We start from the raw sequence: 18,213 nt of genomic DNA on the forward strand, positions 1-18,213 counted from the left end.
GTGCCTTAGACTTCTGCGCCACCTGGGACCAGGGAATTTTTGTTACGAGTCCCCAATGGTTGCTCTAAACGTTGACACGCATCACTCGTGGTACGGTTCAGGAAACATAAGGACGTATCTTTCATATCAGCAAGAAATGTTTTTCAAAAAACAAAAGGTTAAATTACACCTTTATAGGTTTAGAGTTCCCACACGGCCATATTTTGCCATGTGACATCGCTTGTTTACGGAAAACAGACGAAAGACAGAGGGGTGTGCTAATAAGCTATCTGCATCTCCGAACACTTGTGTGTAAATGGAAGACTGAAGCCACAAACGTGTTGTCACTGAAAAATACTGTCAGCTGCAACTGTGTTAAAACCAGTTAAAACAGTAAGTATGTATTTAGCGTTTGTGAAATTATTTTGATTTGACATGAAAGTAGAGGGATTTATGTTTCTAAGACCGTTCCGCAATTGAGAATCGATTCGAGTTCAGATGGAGTATTTGGCTGTTTTGGCTTCCAGAGACAAATCGTCTTTAAGCAAAAAGTGTAATTGCCCTTGGACTATAAGGAGTAACGTTAGGCTCCTTTAGTCCATGATCAGTGTTAATGAAAACTGTTCTGATAGATAGAAAGGAAAAACATGTACATGGCAAGCTACCTCTGTGATGAGGTGACCCTTTTCTTTGCTCACATTGTTACAATTTTATGAGTAATGGATAAAAAAAGTGCTATCTGAAAAACTAAAAAACGAATACTTTATGTCCTTCTAACGAAAAACAACCCTCTGGTACAACCTGTATATGAAACTAAACAAGCACAAAAGTTTCTTCAAAGGACTCTAGAAACTCTGAAGATCAAACACAAGGACAATCAACCACAATGAAAACAACATCACACAAGGTCAAACCAAGTTTGAGATGAAACTGGGCGTTGGTTCACAGAAAGGTGAAGACGATGCATGGGAAAGAGAATTAGAAGACGTAAACAGAAAATGTACGCCGTGTCGATGTCAGTTTCAGGACGCGAGGATTGGGGTAAATTGGAGAGGGGGGGCACAACAGCCTTACCTGGCACGGTCGCTGCCAGCGGGAGGAGGTGTTGGTGAGGGGGACGCAGAGATTTCCCCCTGCTCAGGTATGAGAGCGTCTGAGGGAGGGAGGGGGGGTTGCATACTCGGGGGTGTGGAGGAGGTTTTACGCACTGACGACGAGCCCCTGCGCGACACCCAAGAAGTGTCCATCACCCTGACCCCCATGCTGCAGTGGGACAGAGACACACAGTCAATCAAATACAGTGGTCAGAGGTCAGCCAAGCCCAGGGAGACTCATCCTGTAGTACTCACAATCGTCAGGACACTCCTTACCGAACAATATGCATAGAAGCACTAGGGAAAGGAGACATTTGTAATAATGTGTCACAGTGTGGGTGTATGTATGGTTGGTCGCTGTGTGACAAACAACTGTTGGCACCTGTTATTGCCATTAGTACTTGTCAAAGCAAATCAGACGAGTACATCTAATGCCAGCAATTGCAAAGATGCATTTTAAGTAAATAAACCGCACAGTGTGATAACATTGTACACACAGCACTCTGTAGGGAACGCTGAACTATAGGATTACAAGTGTGTCATTTGGACGATAGAATAATCATGACTGGAATACTGGAATACTGACAGACACATGACGACAGAGAGAGGCTTTCTTTCCACAGGCAGTTCAGACAAGAGTAAACAGAGAGAAGAACAGAGTAAGTAACAGTACCTTTGAATTTTCCTAACGCTGCTTGGTAAGGACAAAAACATCACAATAAAAGGTAAGGATCATGAGAACCTCTGTTAATTGATTCAAAGCATCACGACATGTAGTGTATCTCAAAGCAACTGGGGGAGCAGTCGGGTCAGGGTTCGGATCCCAAGATGGAGGATCACCAGGTCGAGCCTTCAGGCGTGGATTGCAGGACGTTATGCGGGATGGAAGTCATGCTGAGAGTATGAGGTGAGGGATTTGAGGGGTGAAGATATTCCTTCCCAAATGAGCTCCAAGCATGTCCTACCAGTGAGCCAGTTAACCAAATAGGGCAACGTTTCCCCACCGATGTAATAAATACCCCAAAATAACACCAACATACAGGAAGTTACTTGCAGCAGTGGTCAATGTGCTTGTTTACTTTAAAAAACAATGTACGACCATTGATGGTTAAAGGCTAGGTAATATTCAGATATTTTTGGAATCAATGACAATCTCACACACCAAGCAAAGAATCAGTCAAGGACATGGCATGACATCTCCCATAGTGCTTCAGAGAAAGGCACAGAATGAATAAAACCATAACAGAGGTATGGATTTGAATTTGGACATCAAATCTGTGAATGCTACTTCCTCATTGGTCTCAGTTTGTACTAGGGGGCCGAATGCTCCTTGTCCTGATCTTCCTGCTCTATCTGGAGGGGCGTGTGTTTCTAATGAGAGCAGCGCTCTATTGATTGGTCCCAACACAGTCCTCGCCAAGTTTAATTAGCTGGGTTTACGTGGCCCATGAGCTGAGGGACTCAGACGTCTGCTGAACAGGGAGGTCATTTGAAAAGAGAGAGAGAAAACATGATTGACTTGAAACAAATCCTCCGTACAGTACAAGACTGCTTACTGCACCACCATAGACCAACATATTTCTCTGAGCTCCCTGTTCTGTCTGTCTGTCTTAGTGCATTTCTATCTGTCGCTCTCACCCAAGATGAAGAATAATTTAGTGACATTCTCTCCACCCCTCTCACACCCAGACTGAACTCTTTACTAAGCTCTCCTTTTCACTGGGTGTACAGAGTTATATTATTATAGAAACAAAAACTATTGACATGGAAAGGTGGCATGATGCTATATCTAAAGGCATATAGCTTTCACAAAACACTCAAACCTCTCACTAGTCGATCAAGCCATCAGCTTTCAGCAGCTCATCCATACCTCAAAAGGCCCATTGTCCCCATTAACATGTCAACACAACTATCCTTAATTCTGAACTCTACAGCAATAACCAATACCACTAGTAATCCTTGTTGTCCAATGGTTCATGTTCCAGTTAAGAATGTTCAGCAAGAACATTAAGGGAAGACAGGCGTTTAGGTAGTTGACTTCGGAAAGAGGGATTTAAGAGAGATGGAAAAGGTAGGGCAAGACAGGTACAACACGAGTCGGATCTTCTTACCCATCCTTCTTATAGAACTCTAGCATCATATTGTCAGTGGCCACACTGAGCGGACGTCGGCTCTGGTCATTGTGCTTGCGATCGGAATGGTCCATATCCGGAGAGGGCATGGAGCTGTAGTTGGCATTGTGGTTGGTGTGGACCGGGCTGCCATAGTTTCCTGTGACATTAAACTCAATCTCTGAGAGAGAGGAAAGCGATAGGTGAGGCAATTACTTTTGTGACAATAAACATGTATCCCGTCATAAGAACTGATTCTTAAAATTGTGAATAGGTCTCCTACGGCCCCTTAAGATGACTGACTGTCATACTGTATATGTACGAGCAGGTGCCGGTTTCCATTTACCCACATACAGAGGGTGATACAGGGACATTACATTCTAATGGATGAGATAGGCAGTTCTGGTTTACAGAGGCTGAACAGACACTGTGTCCTCTCTCACCTCCAGGGAAGAACCAGTCAGCGTGCTGGATGATGGGCTCAATGATGCCTACAATCTGCAGGGACACAGTGGTCATCATCTCTGTAATGTTCCTGGATGGATGGAGAGGAAGAGATATGGAGGAGTTAGTTTAATCTAACGAAGAGCGATTGCCAGGCAGTGAATTCAATGCAATTGTTCAGCACTGGCAATTATTAACTTGAACCTTGGAGATATGAGTAGTATTTCATTTGGACCGTTTTATCTCTTTAAGTCACTATCAATGGCCAGGAAATTATTTTTAAAAAGGTACTTGATGTATAGTCTCTATGGTATGACTAAATAGTGTGTTAAAGATAGGTGAGGTCCTACCCTTCCTGCGTTGTCCACAGCAGGTTGGGACCCAAGACTATTGCAATATTCCCAGGAGTCATTTTATTGTCATCCTGGTAGTCATCTAACTTGGCGAGGAATTTGATTAAATACCTGAAAAAGAAACAATTAAACTAACAATACGTTTATGTTTTTGTCCGATCATGATCATTCATGTACTGTATACTGCATTGGCTGACAAATCTCTGAATCCTACAGATTGTTGTTTTCTGGCTCATCTAAGATGAACTGATTGTTCAGACAGAACCCCAGGCAGCTCATTTTAATTGGGCTATGACAAGGGCAGGTTTGACAGGTGTTCGCAAAAGAAGACAACCTAAAAAATAAGCCCATTAAGTGAGATTCAACGATGACACTGACAGGCACCGGAGTCTGTCAGCCTTTGGATTTCTGTTTCACCCGTACACCCTCTACTCCCACTCCTTTTGATCATACGTCAAGCTCCTGCAACCAATATTCCATGATGCTATCCTTGATCAAGCAGCCAACACAGAAAAACACAGAAAGCACACCCAGTTCTGGCTGCTTGAAGGCTATGATGAACTCTTCACCAGTTCAGTGCAACTGCTGATGTGAAATGAGTAGCGAAGGATAGAAACAGTGAAAGGTGATTGAAACTGAAATAATTTAATGGTCAGGCAAGTGCCAAGAAAGACCAGAGAGTGAAATGGGTGCGGGACAGAGAAAAAGCGAAACACAGATAAGGGCGACTCACTTGAAGTTGTTGCCATTGGCCAGGGGTAGCTTCTCGCAGGCTGTGAGGAGGGCTTGGAGTCTCTTGTCCTGGTCTTGAATGCTGCCAGACAAACCATAAAATAACAGCTTAGCGTGAAAGAGAAACCCCACATCCAATGATCTCATACTTTTCAAGTAAATAAAGAATCAGCAGCATAGAGTAGGAATCAAACACAATGAATAAACATCAACTAATGGCGGCACCATCACAAACTGATACGGACTTAGAAGCTTGGATCCATTCATCATAAAGTTCAAAGGTCATCAGTGGCTCAGGGAGTTCCCGTAGGTAGGATTTCAAAGCACCTGTTGGGATGAAACAATAGGAGGGTGAGTGAAAGTTAGATGGATAAACAGAGAGGATGAGAGTGGTGTGTGTTTTGAAAATGAGAGGGAGAGCTTGAAGTAAGAGAGTAAGAAATTGTAAAATGGGCCTAAAGACGTCAGTGCCAAAGGATGAAACACGTCATAAAACACACAGACACAGAAAGATGGAAAAGTGGGGGGGGGTTGTAGGTCTCTAATGCAACTTTTTCTCCTGGGGATGTATTTTATGTGAAGGATGGGCCAGGACTTCAGGATGTCCCTTGCATTCTGACGGTACAGAGGAAACCACAACAGCTGTGCCACCATTCTGTCTGTAGAGTGAACAGTTGAAGTCAGAAGACTATATACACCTTTGCCAAATACATTTAAACTCAGTTTTTCACAATTCCTGACATTTAATCATAGTAAAAATGTTGTGTCAGTTCAGTGGTGGCCAGTTCAGTGGTGTCAGTGGTGGTGTCAGTTCAGTGGTGGTCAGTTAGATCACCACTTTATTTGAAGAATGTGAAATGTCAGAATAATAATAATATATAATAATAATAATATATGCCATTTAGCAGACGCTTTTATCCAAAGCGACTTACAGTCATGTGTACATACATTCTACGTATGGGTGGTCCCGGGGATTGAACCCACTACCCTGGCGTTACAAGCGCCATGCTCTACCAACTGAGCTACAGAAGGACCAGTAATAGTAGAGATAATGATTTATTTCAGCTTTTACTTCTTTCATCACATTCCCAGTGGGTCAGAAGTTTACATACACTCAATTAGTATTTGGTAGCATTGCCTTAAAATTGTTTAACTTGGGTCAAACATTTCAGGTAGCCTTCCACAAGCTTTCAACAATAAATTAGGTGAATTTTGGCCCAATCCTCCTGACAGAGCTGGTGTAACTGAGTCAGGTTTGTAGGCCTCCTTGCTCGCACACGCATTTTCAGTTCTGTCCACAAATTGTATATAGGCTTGAGGTCAGGGTTTTGTGATGGCCACTCCAATACCTTGACTGAGCTAAACGACTACCGCCCCGTAGCACTCACTTCCGTCAACATGAAGTGCTTTGAGAGACTAGTCAAGGACCATATCACCTCCACCCTACCTGACACCCTAGACCCACTCCAATTTGCTTACCGCCCAAATAGGTCCACAGACGATACAATCTCAACCACACTGCACACTGCCCTAACCCAACTGGACAAGAGGAATACCTATGTGAGAATGCTGTTCATCGACTACAGCTCGGCATTCAACACCATAGTACCCTCCAAGCTCGTCATCAAGTCTCGACCCCACCCTGTGCAACTGGGTACTGGACTTCCTGACGGGCCGCCCCCAGGTGGTGAGGGTAGGCAACAACATCTCCTCCCCGCTGATCCTCAACACGGGGGCCCCACAAGGGTGCGTTCTGAGCCCTCTCCTGTACTCCCTGTTCACCCACGACTGCGTGGCCACGCACGCCTCCAACTCAATCATCAAGTTTGCGGACGACACAACAGTGGTAGGCTTGATTACCAACAATGACGAGACGGCCTACAGGGAGGAGGTGAGGGCCCTCTGAGTGTGGTGTCAGGAAAATAACCTCACACTCAACGTCAACAAAACTAAGGAGATGATTGTGGACTTCAGAAAACAGCAGAGGGAACACCCCCCTATCCACATCGATGGAACAGTAGTGGAGAGGGTAGCAAGTTTTAAGTTCCTCGGCATACACATCACAGACAAACTGAATTGGTCCACTCACACTGACAGCGTCGTGAAGAAGGCGCAGCAGCGCCTCTTCAACCTCAGGAGGCTGAAGAAATCCGGCTTGTCACCAAAAGCACTCACAAACTTCTACAGATGCACAATCGAGAGCATCCTGGCGGGCTGTATCACCGCCTGGTACGGCAACTGCTCCGCCCTCAACCGTAAGGCTCTCCAGAGGTTAGTGAGGTCTGCACAACGCATCACCGGGGGCAAACTACCTGCCCTCCAGGACACCTACACCACCCGATGTTACAGGAAGGCCATAAAGATCATCAAGGACATCAACCACCCGAGCCACTGCCTGTTCACCCCACTATCATCCAGAAGGCGAGGTCAGTACAGGTGCATCAAAGCTGGGACCGAAAGACTGAAAAACAGCTTCTATCTCAAGGCCATCAGACTGTTAAACAGCCACCACTAACATTGAGTGGCTGCTGCCAACACACTGTCATTGACACTGACCCAACTCCAGCCACTTTAATAATGGGAATTGATGGGAAATTATGTAAATATATCACTAGCCACTTTAAACAATGCTACCTTATATAATGTTACTTACCCTACATTATTCATCTCATATGCATAAGTATATACTGTACTCTATATCATCGACTGCATCCTTATGTAATACATGTATCACTAGCCACTTTAACTATGTCACTTTGTTTACTTTGTCTACATACTCATCTCATATGTATATACTGTACTCGATACCATCTACTGTATGCTGCCCTGTACCATTCATATATCCTTATGTACATATTCTTTATCCCCTTATTGTTAGTTAGATTACTTGTTGGTTATCACTGCATTGTCGGAACTAGAAGCACAAGCATTTCGCTACACTCGCATTAACATCTGCTAACCATGTGTATGTGACAAATAAAATGTGATTTGATTTGACTTTGTTGTCCTTAAGCTATTTTGCCACAACTTTGGAAGTATGCTTGGGATCATTGTCCAATTTGGAAGACCCATTTGCAACCAAGCTTTAACTTCCTGAATGATGTCTTGAGATGTTGCTTCAATATAGCCACATCATTTTTCATCCTCATGATGCCATCTATTTTGTGAAGTGCACCAGTCCCTCCTGCAGCAAAGCACCCCCACAACATGATGCTGCCACCCCCATGCTTCACAGTTAGGATGGTGTTCCTCTGCTTGCAAGCCTCCCCCTTTTTCCTCCAAACATAACGATGGTCATTATGGCCAAACAGTTTGATTTTTGTTTCATCAGACCAGAAGGCATTTCTCCAAAAAGTATGATTGTTGTCCCCATGTGTAGTTGCAAACCGTAGTCTGGCTTTTTTTATGGCGGTTTTGGAGCAGTGGCTTTTTCCTTGTTGAGTGCGGCCTTTCAGGTTTTGTCGATATAGGACTTGTTTTACTGTGGATATAGATACTTTTGAACCTGTTTCCTCCAGCATCGTCTCAAGGTCTTTTGCTATTGTTCTGGGATTGATTTGCACTTTTCACACCAAAGTATGTTCATCTCTAGGAGACAGAACAGTCTCCTTCCTGAGCGGTATGACGGCTGCGTGGTCCCATGGTGTTTATACTTGCATTACATTACATTACATTTAAGTCATTTAGCAGACGCTCTTATCCAGAGCGACTTACACTATTCTTTGTACAGATCAACGTGGTACCTTCAGGCGTTTGGAAATTGCTCACAAGGATGAACCAGACTTGTGGAGGTCTACCATTTTTTTCTGAGGTCTTGGCTGATTTCTTTTGATTTTCCCATGATGGCAAGCAAAGAGGCACTGAGTTTGAAGGTAGGCCTTGAAATACATCCACAGGTACACCTCCAATTAGGCTAATTGACATCATTTGAGCAATCAGAAGCTTCTAAAGCCATGACATCATTTTCTGGAATTTTCCAAGCTGTTTAAAGGCACAGTCAACTTAGTGTATATAAACTTCAGACCCACTGGAATTGTGATACAGTGAATTATAAGTGAAATAATCTGTCTGTAAACAATTGTTGGAAAAATTACTTGTGTCATGCACAAAGTAGATGTCCTAACCAACTTGCCAAAACTATAGTTTGTTAACAGGAAATTTGTGGAGTGGTTGAAAAACAGGTTTTAATGACTAAGTGTATGTAAAACTTCCGACTTCAACTGTATGTGTAGGCATGGCAGTGTGTGTCTATCTGCACTCGATAAACACATTAAATGCAAAGCAGTTTGAATCCCTCCAGGGAGCATCTTTACTATTGCTGACCCTGTAAAACAATAGATGTCACTGCACCTATCCGGTGTATGTGACAATAAAACATTTACAAAATGTTATTCACTTTGTTAGAAAGCACTATGCTGTTGACTTGATTCTGCTGTGTTTAAACTGGGTGACGTGGGACATGAATCCGCCTTGGTACTACTCTCCCCTCAGGAGAGGGTTGCAAATGGGCTTTCCTTTTGGTGCTGGTTCTGTGTATCAACCTGGTTGACATGGAATCAATAGAAATGAACATGGAAAAGGATTCAGAGAGTTCTTTTCAAGGCTAACTCAGGGTCTGTGTATTCACAGGTACTCACACAGCCAGGATCATAAGAAGGCTGTGTATAAGACAAGACCTAAGTTGAAGTTCTTAGGTTGACAGGGAGCCCTTGATAACCCGAACGGACTAGGGGCAGGATTCGGAACGATCTCCGTGACAATGTCAGCTGCCATGATAATACAGTGCAGAGTGAAATGAAGTGAGGTATTTGGGGGTGTTGGGTTGCCAACTCACCTGCGATGGCGTGAGGGTCTGCAGAGTACTCCTGCACGTCCATCACCCCACAGTCTAGAGACGCCTTGAGCTTCTTCAGTTTGGAGGCCGAGGGCGCTACTCTGAACAGGCCCTGGAATGGGACAGGGACACAGGAGATTAGGCTAATCAGTATGTTGTCACTTGGTAATGGGAAGACATACTGATAGTGTGGAATACACACTGACCTCTTCCTGCATGCCACACTCCAGCAGCATGGTGACACAGGCTTCGACGGGGAAGGCAATGTCCCGCCCACTGAGGGCAAGGTGCTCCTCTAAGGGTTTCCCATAGCACGGCTTCTCCACCCAGGTCTCTGTCAACCCCAACACACACAGCACCAAGGTTACACAGCAGGTTAATCGGATTATTATTAAGGTTGCCTCATATATATATATATATATATATATATATATATATATAGCTTCTGAGCAGTCCCTATTGACTTTAAATTATACATAAAAAGTTAACGAAAAGCATACTGCACAGATATGGGTGCATTGTGTGAATATCAGGGTTGGGTTCAGTTGTATTTAAACTACAGAAATTCAGTGAGTTAATTGAAATTCCATTCATGAATTGAAACGTCTTCATTAAAAAAAACTAAATGGCCCTTTTCAAATTTAAATTCACAAATTTAATTTCTATTCATCTCCAGAACTGACTAAATTTAAATGGAATTGACCAACCATGATGAATAGAGAGGATGTGCACCAGTGCTCCTACTGCAGGGTTGAATGAGGACAGAGATGGCATAATGTGTGTGTAATAATGAGTGAGGGCCGGGTGGGCACTGGGCAGACAGACTCACCCTGGTGGGCTTTGATCTGAGGCAGAATATTCTGAAGGAGCTCTAACGACTTCCTGTGGTACTCTGCCTGCACCTCTATCAACTACAGAGAGAGAGAGAGAGAGAGAGAGAGAGAGAGAGAGAGAGAGAGAGAGAGAGAGAGAGAGAGAGAGAGAGAGAGAGAGAGAGAGAGAGAGAGAGAGAGAGAGAGAGAGAGAGAGAGAGAGAGAGAGAGAGAGAGAGAGAGAGAGAGAGAGAGATTAGTGTATTTTCTATGTCCCTGTTTGTACCTCAGTGAAGACATAGTGAGTGCTATTAGAAAGAGACCGTTCAGTCCTTACTGTCTGAAAGTAGCTTGCATAGTCAATTTCTTTGGCCACAAAATTGTACATGTCTGCTGATAATTGATCCTGGAAAAATACAAAAGGATAACTTCAGAAAATAAACAGCAATTTCAGAGAAAACATATTGAGGAGCGTTAGAAAGAGAACGAGAGCGAGGAAAAGGAGATGTAGACTGACTCGACAGATCTCCATTCGATTGGCTGCCTCTTCCATCTCTTCCCTGAGGTGCTCGCCCTTGGCCCCTGGCTGCACGTTGCTGGACATACCAGACTTGGAGGACTGGTGGAACCTGAGGGGTGGAGGGAAGAAAGAGGGGGGGTTACACATCCTATGCAAACATATAGACATCTGCTGCTTCCCAATTCTCTATTGTTATGCCCTAAGTGTGCACTTGTTCACTTCCCAGTCTGTCTGTGTCTGTGTCTGTCTATCTGTCTGCCTGCCTGTCCTTCTGTCTGCCTTCCTCTCTCTCCTCTCTATCCTACCCACTTGTCCATAGTATCTCTCCCCCTCTCTCTCTGATTTATTTGTATGTGTCTGAAAGGTTTGAGTCACAGAGCAGAGATAATGTCCACTGCTGCCAGGGGAGCTCAATGCACACAGCAGGGTGATGGGGAAAAAACGTTACACACATTTGGGTCAGCAGAAGAAACTGCAGGAGCTCTGTGAGGAAAATGCATTACATTTCCCCAATGTCTTGGCCCCTAATGTGTGTGTAATATGTATGGGTCAGACTCAGCACAGAGGTAGAGGCTGTGGTTGCAGTCTATCCCTGAGCCACAGTCCTGAATACGGGAAGGGCATTGGAGAGATACTGAGTTATGCTGGAAGCATGACTGTAAAAGGAAATCCTGGTAAAGGAAAGAAGATCCATGGAGAGCCAAGGTGAGGAGGAGAGCCAAGGTGAGGTGGAGAGCCAATGTGAGGTGTATATTAATAAGGTGAAGGGGTATGATGAGGTGAGTATTTGAGGGGTGGAGAATGTGGCCACGCCTAGATCCTCACTGTAAAATATGGGCGATCAAACAGTGACGTTCATGTGGAACGCTGCAAAGAGGCCCGTTCACCTCTCACACACATACTGACACAGACACCCACACACACTGTCAGTCAGCAGCTCGTACCTTGTGCGTGCCGAGTCCATGTCCAAAACCAGTTTTGCTAAATGTTTCCTTTGTTTCTGGATGTTGGGAATTTCCACCTGAGTGAAATCACATCATAAAACAAAGACACTTTACTCTGATTTGTTCTGTAGTGTGAGAGATTGGATAGAGACACACGGGCAATTGTCATAGGAATCATGTTCTCACAGCTTGTGTAGCTTTGTAGGTGAGATACATTTGCAGTGGTGACGTTCATGACCATGGTACAGATGATGGTTGTTATGGTCTACAGTAAGTACCTCTGCCAGTTCGTATAAAGGTTCCACCACGTCTCTCTCAATGGTGAACTCAAACAGGATGAGCTCCAGAGCCATCTTCTCCTGTGTCTCACCACACAGCTTCAGCATCTTCCTGCAACCGGCCAATGAGAGGCCAGAGAAAATAGCACATAGCCAATTAGAACACAAAACGAGACCAGACCTCATTTCACTAGAAATTGTGTGGTATTATTGTATGTGCTATCACTATGGCAAAGTCCACACCTTCACAATAATGGATAAAAGTGTTATATGCTGTTAAAATTTGCTGATGCAATACAATAAAGAGCACAGTCTTCACTAGCAATGACCGTAATAATCGCTCTGCTGTTGATCATGTGTCATGATCATGAATCGGGCCTGGTTCACTGGGTGACACTTCCACGTTTTCCATGTCAGCACACTTTAAAAAATCCCATGACGGATGTGGCAGATGATCATTCTGTAATTAAGGAGATTAATGTATGTGTGTTAGTGTATTTGTGTCTGTTTGTGTGTGCACTCACCCCAGTAGCGAGTCGTCGCCCAACACTGCTGCTCCCTCCACCAGACATTGTGCTAGTGTTGTGAGGGGTAGCTTTTTCTACACAGAAAATAGAACAGGAGAACATGTACCACACTCTACTGTCATATCAATGTCAGCATTACAAGAAGGAAAAATACAGGCAGACTCACCGAGGGCGATCTGACAGATCTCTTCTCCACATCCACCCCCTGTTGGCCCTGCAGACAGGCGGTCAGCTTCTTGTGGGTGCTGTGGGACACCTGCTTGACCAGCTCCAGCCGCTTCTCCACCTGATGGACAGACAGTAGGACAGGGCTCAGTAAGCTGGGCATCTCTCTACAGACACACACACACACACACACACACACACACACACACACACACACACACACACACACACACACACACACACACACACACACACACACACACACACACACACACACACACACACACACACACACACACACACACACACACACACACACACACAGGTAATCTGAAGTGTGCCAAGTAAGTGTGCTCTTTGAGACTTAAGTGTTCCCTACACAGCTACACTCATCCGAAATCCATCCAGTGGAACCGATGTCACATCCCTTGACAACTTCATTTATCTGTAGCAATTATAGCCAGTAGCCTAGTCTGGGCACCAGCCTTTTTAGCTAACATAACATTCCAATCCTGCCGTTTGCCAAATGACAGGAGTGGCAAGAACTAGAATGAAATAGCTGAACAGAGACGGCAACCAGGCTCCCTCAGTAAATCAGAGGGGATGTTCAGACTTTGTCTCCCATTGCTGATGAATTTTGCCTTGGGGAATTCGACACTCATTTCACACATAGTATACTCTTAGGGATAGAGTTTCACATTCAGGATAGAGGTATGACCTACTTGCAGTTCACACACACAGACACACACACACAGGCACGCAGACACACAAACACACAGACACACAGAGACACAGAGACACAGACACAGACACACAGACACACAGACACACACACACACAGACACACACACACACGTCCTAGACCTACAGTATCAGCAAATGTTTGGACAAACCTACTAATTCAAGACTTGTCTTTATTTTTACTATTTCTACGTTGTAGAGACGCAGAGTAGGTGATGCGATGATCTCCGCTATTTGACCAAGAAGGAGAGTGATGGAGTGCTGCATCAGATGATCTGCCTCCACAATCACCCAACCTCAACCCAATTGAGATGGTTTGGGATGAGTTGGACGGCAGAGTGAAGGAAAAGCAGCCAACAAGTGCTCAGCATATGTGGGAACTCCTTCAAGACCGTTGGAAAAGCATTCCAGGTGAAGTTTGTTTAGAGAATGCAAAGACTGTGCAAAGCTGTCACCAAGGCAAAGGGTGGCTACTTTGAAGAATCTCAAATATAAAATATATAAATATAACATTTGTTTAACAATTTTTTGGTTACTACATGATTCCATATGTGTTATGTCATAGTTTTGATGTCTTCACTATTATTCTACAATGTAGAAAATAGTACAAATAAAGAAAAACCATTGAATGAGTAGGTGTCCAAACTTTTGACAGGTACTGTATATTAGGCCTTTATAAGCACACAAACACACACATAAATGCACACACACAAAATTACATTTTTACTAATTTCTTACTTGTAGAAGGTCTTCGCCTAATACTTCTGTTTTTTCAGCTCTGCAATGTAGATGAAGAAACAGAGACGATTAGGGTGGAATGGGGAATTTGGGTAGACATTATATTACAAGTTATCATGGGAATTGGTAAATGTATGCACGTACCGATGAATCAACGTAATTAGAGAGCATTTTAATTTGGATAATTAATTTCCCTGATAATCCCTTGACCTGACCATATAACAGGAAGGATAACTTTACTAGACAGTGTGCTAAATAAAAAAATGTAACATTCTTCTGAGTAGCAGCCATTTGGTAGCCTTATAGAACAAACTAGGCCAAGCTCCATTTGGGACATTTATGGTGTGTAGTGAATAGAAGTCTGACATATTACGTCACCCACTCCCTCATCACTCACGGTCACAGAATATTGCTCAATACTGTACCACAAAACATAGTTCCTTTGTTTACTTTAGCTACGTTGCCATTTTGTCAGTTACTTATAAACAAAATAACCCACTGAAGGTAGAGTAATAAATAAAATAAAAATCACAAACATATGGCATTTTCATTTTCATGCGCTGAGCTAACCATATACCAGGAATGTTCACCAGGAATGTTCACCGCAACGACATAAACTCTGCATATGTCTTCTTCTTTAAGGTTTTATGACAGACTACAGCTATTGGTGTATTACTGTACGAGGTATTGAAACAAAAAATATTCATTTCCAGGGGGGGGATATCATACAAAACAAATGTGAAAACCATCCCACTCCTTCAGTCACTCAGAGTTCAAATTACATTCCTGAACAGGCTAAGATGCCTGTGAGGACAGGGCATTCTGTTATGCAGGTGAATGAGGACCCAAAAGCGACTTAACAGAAACAGAGTTTATTCCAGTCCAAACAGAAAACGACTAATCCTGAGTTCTTAACAGGAAATGTCCAAACGGGGAATAACAGAAATCCTCTAGTCTGTAGAGGGGAATAACAGGAGAAGCGGCCACAGCCTGCAGGTCGCTTCGGGTAGGCGCAGGCCGTCGCTGATAGAGACACCTGCTCACACGCAGCATCTGATGAAGGCAAAAACACGACAGGACGGAACAAGTACACAGGCGAACAGCAAACATCAAACAAGGATCCGACAAGGACAGAAGCAGAAACAGAGAGAGAAATAGGGACTTAATCAGAGGGCAAAATAGGGGACAGGTGTGAAAGAGTAAACGAGGTAGTTAGGACGAATGAGGAACAGCTGGGAGCAGGAACGGAACGATAGAGAGAGAGAGGGATAGAGAGAGGGAAAGAACCTAATAAGACCAGCAGGGGGAAACGAATAGAAGAGAAAGCACAGGGACAAGACATGACAATATATGACAAAACATGACACATTCATCGACAGGATTCCTTGTTTGTGCTGATTCTCCGTTTGTGCTGTGCAGTTGATAACCAATACAGTAAACACTACAAAGTCCGCCTTCTTTACATGCAAAATGTCAGGATCCCTCTATTGACAAGGAATATCATCTGGTGTCTATACGCCCTACTGCCATTCTTTTTCAACTTCACTCCTTTCTGCCACTCTTCTCACCACCTCCGTATAGGAGACATACTGGACACCCCTTATTCTTACCACCTCCGTCTCCTTCACCCTAACAGGACACTCCAGAGATTCGGGTGCTTGTTCACCACCACAATTGCAGCATTTAGGCTCAGCTGGCATATAATACCCCTCCCATCTACATCCACTTGACACATGACCAAATATTTTGCATTTATCACGCTGCATGGGTTTGGACACGGAAACCCAAATACATGTGTGAAAAGGGAGAGACTCAAAAAACAATAGAATGGATGGAGATAGGAGCTTGACCCCTGCCTACTCTTGTCCAAAACGGTTTAACAGCAGAGTCGTACTTAATGTGAAAGTAAACACTAGTAACATGGCAGTTAGGGTAAAGCACTGAGGTATTATTTGCCCAAAATGGACACAGTGTATACATTATGTGTAATGTACGCACTTTACAAATACATTTTTATTACTATCAATACAAGTGATGTATTGGTCTCACAGATATAATTCGCGCAAAGGCTAACTAATACAAAATCACAGTTAACTCTAGTTCACTCCAAACCACACAGATCATGTTAACTATGTCACTATCAACCCCTACCTTCTCCAACAAGCAATTGAGAAAGCACTCCATCCTAACCCTTGAATGTCAGTGGCTATAGAAACTTACTGAGAATTGCATTTCCTGCGTGAAGCCCTGCTCCTAGATACCTGCAGCCTTTTCTTCCACAAGGAAACATGAGCACACTGACTGGTTTCGGGCAATGACAGAAACGAGACAGAGATTGGGAAAGATAGAGCGAGAGAGTCAGAAGGAAGGGGGGGGACAGGAATGAGACCTGACTGTCAGTTCCTTTCACTCTCTCACCTATTCCCTCACTTCCACCCCCTCTAACAGCTCCTCTCTCTGGCTCACTGTATCCGTGCCCTGACAGGAATAGAACATAATAGGAGAGAACAGGCAGAGAAAAACAGAATGGCCTTGTATTTCTGCAGAGGGATCAGCTGCAACTCACAATGAGGGTGATGAGGGGCCAAGCATAGATCTAGATCTGATGGATGGGACTACTGCTCAGGCTCCTAGCCAGTGCCCATTTATATTGTTCAACTCCTATGGCAGCGGTTCTATAACTTAGGCTGTTTCTATTCTTAGCTCGCCAGGCCCTGGGTATTGATCTTGATCAGTGTTTCCCAACTCCAGTTCTCGAGTAGCCCCAACAGCACACATTTTTGTTGTAGCCTCAGACAAACTCACCTGATTGAACTAATTGAGGGCTTGATGATTAGTTGACAAGTTGAATCAGATGTGCTTGTCCGGGGCTAAAACAACAATGCGTACTGTTGGGGGTACTTGAGGACTGGATTTTGGAAACACTGATCTAGGTGATGAATAACAGGAGAGGCTGGAGCAGAGACTTGGTCTTTATTCCATCTACAACAGCCTTTCTGTGCTAAGAGCAGAGGTGTGGACTCGAGTCACATAGCTTGGACTCGAGTCAGACTCGAGTCACAAATATGATGACTTGCAACTCGACTTTAACACCAATGACTCATGACTTGACTTGGACTTGAGCCTTTTGACTTAACCTTACTTGATACCCTCACCAGATACCCTCACCAAGCCCAAATATTAAACATTATGTCATTTAAAAAAGTGTGCAGCGCATCAACTCTTTTTTAAACGGATTACAGTATGAATCGAACAGCAGCCAATCAAATTGTGCCAGCTGAGAGAAAGTGTCAGTGCAGAGGAACGTCGGTGGGTGAATTCAGATGGAGCCCTTGGAAAGACATTACCCCAAATTATTATTTTCGGATATAAAGACGATGCTGTATCAACAGAAGACAGATTGCAACTTGCAAAGGCGCAACAATTTCCAACTTTGTTCAACATTTGAAGCTGCACAAAGAATGGTAAGTCGTGGCTAATATAGCCGACAGCTATATAATTTATAACTTTACCAGTGTAGCATGTAGGCTAACGTAACATTAAATTAATGAGCCTCCACACAGTCAGTCAATGCGGGAACGTGATCATTGGACCCAAGATTGAGTTACATCTGGCTAGGCAGTTGGTAGCCTAAATCCTGCCTGATGTCACTGCTGTTCCTAAAGCCATTGACATATGTTAGCCTACTGTAAACACACACACAGTGCGCCCCATAGCGATCCTCGATAGTCGATCACTATTGGGGGGGGGTCTTTCTCATGGCTACCCATGTATTTTCATGGAAATATAACATTTATTTGGAAAGTAATAAATATATAGATATTTTTTAAAGCATTCATGATTTGCATAAATGTAATATACTAACAATATAAAAATATGAAATTGTATTACATTTGGTGAAAAGCACATTATGATTTGATTAGGACTCGAAACTCTGACTT

General features: G+C 43.7%; 1 protein-coding gene across 4 annotated transcripts in view; it reads right to left on the bottom strand.

Moving 5' to 3' along the window:
• LOC124039863 (rho GTPase-activating protein 44-like) overlaps window positions 1–18,213 on the bottom strand; it is a 117,410-nt gene that overhangs the window by 7,152 nt on the left and 92,045 nt on the right. For 2 of the 4 annotated variants that reach the window (XM_046356350.1, XM_046356349.1), the window contains exons 2-17: window positions 14,273–14,312; window positions 12,795–12,914; window positions 12,626–12,702; window positions 12,102–12,213; window positions 11,824–11,900; window positions 10,877–10,988; window positions 10,697–10,765; window positions 10,377–10,458; window positions 9,754–9,881; window positions 9,548–9,659; window positions 4,959–5,040; window positions 4,715–4,795; window positions 3,979–4,092; window positions 3,628–3,719; window positions 3,185–3,365; window positions 1,054–1,242 (exon numbers count right to left, since the gene is read on the bottom strand). In XM_046356350.1, coding sequence (XP_046212306.1) covers window positions 1,054–1,242; window positions 3,185–3,365; window positions 3,628–3,719; window positions 3,979–4,092; window positions 4,715–4,795; window positions 4,959–5,040; window positions 9,548–9,659; window positions 9,754–9,881; window positions 10,377–10,458; window positions 10,697–10,765; window positions 10,877–10,988; window positions 11,824–11,900; window positions 12,102–12,213; window positions 12,626–12,702; window positions 12,795–12,914; window positions 14,273–14,312 — 1,668 coding nt within the window. The remainder of the gene's footprint in view (window positions 1–1,053; window positions 1,243–3,184; window positions 3,366–3,627; window positions 3,720–3,978; window positions 4,093–4,714; window positions 4,796–4,958; window positions 5,041–9,547; window positions 9,660–9,753; window positions 9,882–10,376; window positions 10,459–10,696; window positions 10,766–10,876; window positions 10,989–11,823; window positions 11,901–12,101; window positions 12,214–12,625; window positions 12,703–12,794; window positions 12,915–14,272; window positions 14,313–18,213) is intronic. The other 2 variants (XM_046356347.1, XM_046356348.1) reach the window with 1 other exon arrangement.

This window comes from Oncorhynchus gorbuscha, linkage group LG07, assembly GCF_021184085.1.
Source record: "Oncorhynchus gorbuscha isolate QuinsamMale2020 ecotype Even-year linkage group LG07, OgorEven_v1.0, whole genome shotgun sequence".
Taxonomy (NCBI): domain Eukaryota; kingdom Metazoa; phylum Chordata; class Actinopteri; order Salmoniformes; family Salmonidae; genus Oncorhynchus; species Oncorhynchus gorbuscha.